The sequence below is a fragment of the Python bivittatus genome, unplaced genomic scaffold (assembly GCF_059951505.1).
Source record: "Python bivittatus isolate LINGU-HERP-01145 unplaced genomic scaffold, Pbiv_v1 ctg000020_np1212, whole genome shotgun sequence".
NCBI lineage: Eukaryota > Metazoa > Chordata > Lepidosauria > Squamata > Pythonidae > Python > Python bivittatus.
In genome coordinates this window covers 25,967,554-25,973,657 of record NW_028277030.1, presented here as the reverse complement: position 1 = coordinate 25,973,657, position 6,104 = coordinate 25,967,554, and the positions used below count along the sequence as shown (strand labels likewise).

Sequence of the window (6,104 nt, the reverse complement as noted above, 5' to 3'; positions counted from 1 at the left end):
TATCTGAGAATGGTGCGCACAGGGCAAAATTTACCACTCTCAACAATGGATACCCCTGGTCACAAAGGTGCCCCACAGAAAGTCCACACAAATGAACCTCTAGGTTACAATGAAGCAAGTTGTTTAGGTTTGGGGTGATGGTGGGGTGGGTGAGTGAGTAGCCGTCAGAATAAAATTTAGCTTTCATCGGATTCAAAGGGAAGCTTGCACTCCCCTCAAAGGTGATTTGGAAATTAGGTAATCCAGTCTAATTTAAAATAATCTGTGGTGGGGGAGACAAGAAATTTCCATCATTCCTATTCTAATATGATTATCATTTGCAAAGCAACTTAAACCACAGTTTATTACAAGAAGGCACACCAATGCATGGAAAATCAAGTTATATATGCAATATGCAGGTAACCAGCTAAACTCTGAATCACACTTTAAAAGAAATATGTTGTTACCTACATATGAGCTTGTAGCAACATGTGACAGAACAAGGAATAGTTCTGAATGTTCAAAAATGGATTTGCAGAAAGGCAGCCATACATGAAAAGTCACACATGTAAGAAGCATGTGTAAATATAAGGCATTTTGATATTACAATTTCAAGGCAATAAAAAATCATGCGTGGATCAAATTATTATTATTATTATTATTTAGATTTTAAGCCAGCACATAAACCTCTACTGGGAAAAATCGAAAATGCATGCTGTAAGAAAACCAATCCATTATCCTATAGATATTCATCCATTTACCTCTTTAGAACAAACACATTGTTATCATCATCGCTATCATCAAGATCGTCCTCAGCATCATCAATATTAAAATCAATATCAAAATCAATATCCTCAAATGACCAATCCCAGTCTCTACATGCCATATCAATCAATCTGGAAAACGAGGTTTTATTATGAGCCAAGTTAAAAACAATTCGGAATATCATAACTACTGAAACATTGTTTTTCTTGCGCATGCATTATTATTTGTGACACAAAATCTAAGAATCATATGCACAAGTCTTGTATGCATTCCTAAAACTGACTCCTGGATAACGAAGTATGTCTCATAAAGTGTGCAAACATATGCACGGATGCTTCTCACTACAGATGATCCAGGGTTTTCATTTATTGTCTGGCTACAAACTGGAATGCTGAAGCAGTGGCACTCATAAATCTTACAGAGTCACCTCACCCTATTTCTGAAAGCATTTTGTCAGTGCTTCAGAAATTTTCCAAGGAGGAAGAAATAAGAAAAAAGCAGCAGTTTCCTTGGAACGTTCTAACAACTTCCTAGTCATAAAACTTTAGACAGACACTACCACTTATAGACAAAAGTTTGACAGAAAAATATAATTTAACAACATGTGCATTTATCTCCATTGCGTCACATTCTAAGTTATGAAGCACATGCAAGTAAGTTTATGTACTTCATACTGAATTACCTTATTCTGCAAATGTAGACTTATTGCAATTTGACATGTCAAAAGAAAACCTAGAAGCAGTAAAAAACTGATGAGTTTTGTGTGGTTAAAGCAACTATGTGGGTTTCATGTTAGGCTTGCATATTTTCTCACTAAATGGTTTATCTCTAGCTAAGTGAATCTGAAGTTCAGTTGCTCCTGTCTGTCCTTCAAATTTTCTCTGCTCATATAGAACAACTCACAGTTTTTCTTCCTGGAGTACAGCTCAGTTGGATAAACGTTATCTCTGTCCCTAGTCTCCACTGTGGCATCACTGGGTGGCATCTCAAATTACAGTCGTGTGAAAAAGAAAGTGCACCCTCTTTGCGTTCTATGGCTTTACGTATCAGGGCATAATAAAAATCATCTAGTCCTTAGCAGTTCTCAAAAATAGGTAAATACAACCTCAGACGAACAACAACACATGACATATTACACCATGTCATCATTTATTTTATAATAAGAAAGCCAAAATGGAGAAGCCATGTGTGAAAAACTAAGTACACCCTTACTGCTTCCATAGGTATGAAGAGGCTAAGTAGCAGCCAGGTGCTGCTAATCAAATGCCCTTGATCAATTGATCATCAGCAAGTGTGACTACCTCTATAAAAGCCAAAGTTTTAGGAGTTTGCTGGTCTTGAGCATTGAGATGTGTGTTAACACAATGCCCAAGAGTAAAGACATCAGCAATGATCTTAGAGAAGCAATTGTTGCTGCCCATCAATCTGGGAAGGGTTATAAGGCCATTTCCAAACAATTTAAAGTCCATCATTCTACAGCGAGGAAGATAATTCACAAGTGGAAAACATTCAAGACAGTTGCCAACCTTCCCAGGAATGGATGTCCCAGCAAATTCACCCCAAGGTCAGACCACGCAATGCTCAGAGAAATTGCAAAAAATCCAAGAGCTACATCTCAGACTCTACAGGCCTCAATTAGCATGTGAAATGTTAAAGTTCATGACAGTACAATTAGAAAAAGACTGAACAAGTATGGTTTGTTTGGAAGGGTGGCCAGGAGAAAGCCTCCTTCTCTAAAAAGGACATGGCAGCACAGCTTGGGTTTGCAGAGTTGCATCTGAACAAATCACAAGACTTCTGGAACACTGTCCTTTGGACAGATGAGACCAAAGTGGAGGTGTTTGGCCAGAACGCACAATGCCGCATTTGGTGAAAACCAAACACAGCATATCAGCACAAACACCTCATACCACCCGTCAAGCACGGTGGTGGAAGGGTGATGATTTGGGCTTCTTTTGCAGCCACAGGACCTGGGCACCTTGCAGTCATTGAGTTGACCGTGAACTCCTCTGTATACCAAAGTATTCTAGAGTCCAATGTGAGGCCATCTGTCCGACAGCTAAAGCTTGGCCGACATTGGGTCATGCAACAGGGCAATGATCCCAAGCACACCAGCAAATCTACAACAGAATGGCTGAAAAAGAAAAGAATCAAGGTGTTGCAATGGCCCAATCAAAGTCCAGACCTCAACCCGATTGAAATGTTGTGGTGGGCCTCAAGAGAGCTGTGCATAAACAAATGCCTGCAAACCTCAATGAACTGAAGCAATGTTGTAAAGAGTGGGCCAAAATTCCTCCACAACAATGTGAGAGACTGATAAAGTCATACAGAAAATGATTACTTCAAGTTATTGCTGCTAAAGGTGGTTCTACAAGCTATTGAATCATAAGGCGTACTTAGTTTTTCACACATGGCTTCTCCATTTTGGCTTTCTTTTTGTAAAATAAATGATGACATGGTATACTATGTCATGTGTTGTTGTTCATCTGAGGTTGTATTTACCTACTTTTGAGAACTGCTAAGGACCAGATGATTTTTATTATGTCCTGATAAGTAAAACCATAGAACTCAAAGGCGAGTGTACTGTCTTTTTCACACGACTGTATATGGGGCATCAGAGAGAAGCAGAACAAAATGAACGCACACTTCTGTCTGCTCTAGAGCTGAATAAGACCGAAGAACCTCTCTTGAGATTTTGATGGAGAGTTCACAAAGGAGAATTCAAGTGCATCTTGGTAAATCAGAAGAATTTATTCAAGGATCAAGGGCATCCATGATGACCTGACTCTGCAAACCTAGCAATGAAGTCTCCAAGAGATATCTCATCCTCTTCAAAACTAAAGCCTGCCCTTTCTGTCTTTTATAAGGAAATATGTGGCTTTTGTTTTTGCTTCTTCAGATGCTGATTAGTTAATCAAAACGATCTGATTATTAATCAAAAGATTTTAAAATTTTGCTAAACCATTAGAGCCGTACCGTCAAAATGGGTCAGCAGTCTTTGTAAGTTTCACTGCTGTAATTGTAAACCAAAATACATTTGGCTGTCAAAATGAAAGAACATCTCCATTACAGCAATATAAAAATATCTTTTTGTCCAAAGTTTGAGTAGGTTGCATTCCTGTTTATCATATTAATCTATGAAGGAACAAGCTAAACATCTAAGCCTATTTCCTTAATAAGAAACATATGTCTCCCCAAAACCCTTGATATTTAATTTGCAGTCGATATCATTTATAAAGATGTATGCATACCATGTATCAATTGTGTAACACTACATGCACATTATTCTATATTTGTGCATACATACACTTGCACACGCACTGCGGTGGCAGTTTGCTATCTCAGTTACCCGGAGAGCCAGATATAAGTTAGGTTTATCCTATGAGGGTGGGCCACGGGATACACTGTGGGCAGTGTGCCCTCTGATGCGAAGTGTTAGGTGCAACCACTTAAGTTGCTGTCAAATAAAAAAACTGAATGTGACAGAAGAGGAACACTATTAAATACAAACCAGTCATGTCAGTTGAATTGTTTTAATATTAATTTTAAGTTACACAGAAAGCACATTTATTGCTAGCATCGTGCAACCTGCTTTAATTTAACACTGAAATAAGTGATATACATAAACTGGGTCCTGCTCTCAGTAATATGGTACTCAACTCTAAAACAAATATTGTTCAATTAGCTGAATATAGCTGTATACCTCAGTTCTCAGGTAACATTGTGGCTTGCCCACCAACATTCCCATAACTTTATATGGCCATGTTAAATCTACATGTAAAACAAACATGTTCTGAAGTTACAGGCAATGTAAACTTCTCTGAAATTCTAGCAGCATTATATTTAAATACTATGAACATTCCAGTTCCTTTTTACAGCTAATAAATCTGTCTACTCTCCCCAAAATTTGGTTATATTGGCATTATCCATCCAGCTTCTATCACCTGCTGGGTTTTAGTTCACTTCTTTACTATTTCCTCACTCTAACTGTCAGTTCTCTCTTTCAGCAGATCGTTATATGATACACACTTTTTGTTTCTGGAATTTTTCCAGAATTAGCCCTAGCTATCCTCTGATTTTTAAGCATCCTAGGTATTTAGTAAGTACATTTATTTTTAAAAATCAAATGGCATGTTGACCAGAAATGGAATACTGGACTTTCCATGAAGTTTCTTTTCCTCTAATGGAGAAGAGGATCCACAGCTGAGTTCCCCGCCCACTCACTCTGCCAGCCACAGCTGAGCGGGAGGAAGAGGGCAATTTCCCAGACAGTTTAGGGGACTAGCAAGCAAAATCAGAAGCCCCACATAGAGAAAAGCAGGGAAAAACATATACTGAATGAGGAAGGAGAGCCTGATACCGTCATCCATTGCAGGAAAAGGGCCTTCATGGTAAGTCTAATATTTCATTTTTCTAATATAACATAGCGGGGATTTACCAGAATTGATCCTCACTGAGTGGGAACTATATTTTTAATCTCTCAGAATTAAGGTACATGACCTTTCTGATAAAGAAAGTTTTGGCAGAGTCCATATTTTTAAGCTTGTCTCAAAAAGGAAGAAATGGAGACTTGTGCAGCTGCTTTGCCTGTGTTGCTCAGGGGAGCATTAATGGACTGGCCAACTGATGTTGCCACATATTGCCTAAGATGGTCTGGGGAGTCTAAGATGCCTAAAATGAGACTGAGCCTCAGAGGACTGGGAAATGCAGGCCAGGATCATCAGGTGACTGTCCTTGTGACCTTAGGAGACTAGAAAATACTTGTGACCTAAAGAGATTTACTGCTATGAAGCAAGAAATAATCTAACCAACATAGGTTCTCAGGTTGAGGCAGACCTTGACTACTCTGCAAACGTGAGTTTTCTCCAGACGAATAACTGTGTGAGGATAAAAGGAGGGCAAATACAGATCCCATGCTCTGTGAAAGACTAAATTAACTGTAAGGTGTATTGTTCATAGAAAACTTACAGTTTTTTCTCTAACCAACAGGGGGCTACTTCTGATGCACATCTGGTAGAAATTACAGGTTTTAGGGAAACCACCTTTCAGGTTAGGAATGTGAAAATCGCTGGATTCAAACAGCTGAGAAAGCAGGGATTTGGCACTAGATGAAAGCCCCGTGGAGTTTCAGCAGACTGAGAAGCTCAACGATCCCTTGACCTTGAGAAAACTAATGACAGGATTGACACTCACTCCTTCAATGTGTTAAGTCCTAGACTTTGGTTTGGTTCAGACTGAAGAAAGATTACCTGAGAGAAAAAAGCAGGGACCAAATCCTTTTCCTACTCCCTGGTAGAAGGCGTGCTACTTGACCATACTCAGTGTACATCTAGGCTCCAGACACTGCAGATGCTAGGACA

At 39.0% G+C, this 6,104-nt stretch overlaps 1 protein-coding gene across 5 annotated transcripts in view; it reads right to left on the bottom strand.

Annotated features, from left to right (window-relative positions):
* The window catches only part of ROCK2 (Rho associated coiled-coil containing protein kinase 2), a 99,319-nt gene that overhangs the window by 3,454 nt on the left and 89,761 nt on the right, over window positions 1-6,104 (bottom strand). For 4 of the 5 annotated variants that reach the window (XM_088136055.1, XM_088136048.1, XM_088136038.1 and 1 more), the window contains one exon: window positions 741-875. The exons of the other annotated variant lie outside the window; for it this stretch is intronic. In XM_088136055.1, the coding sequence (XP_087992181.1) occupies window positions 741-875 (135 nt within the window). The remainder of the gene's footprint in view (window positions 1-740; window positions 876-6,104) is intronic. 5 annotated transcript variants of the gene reach the window in all.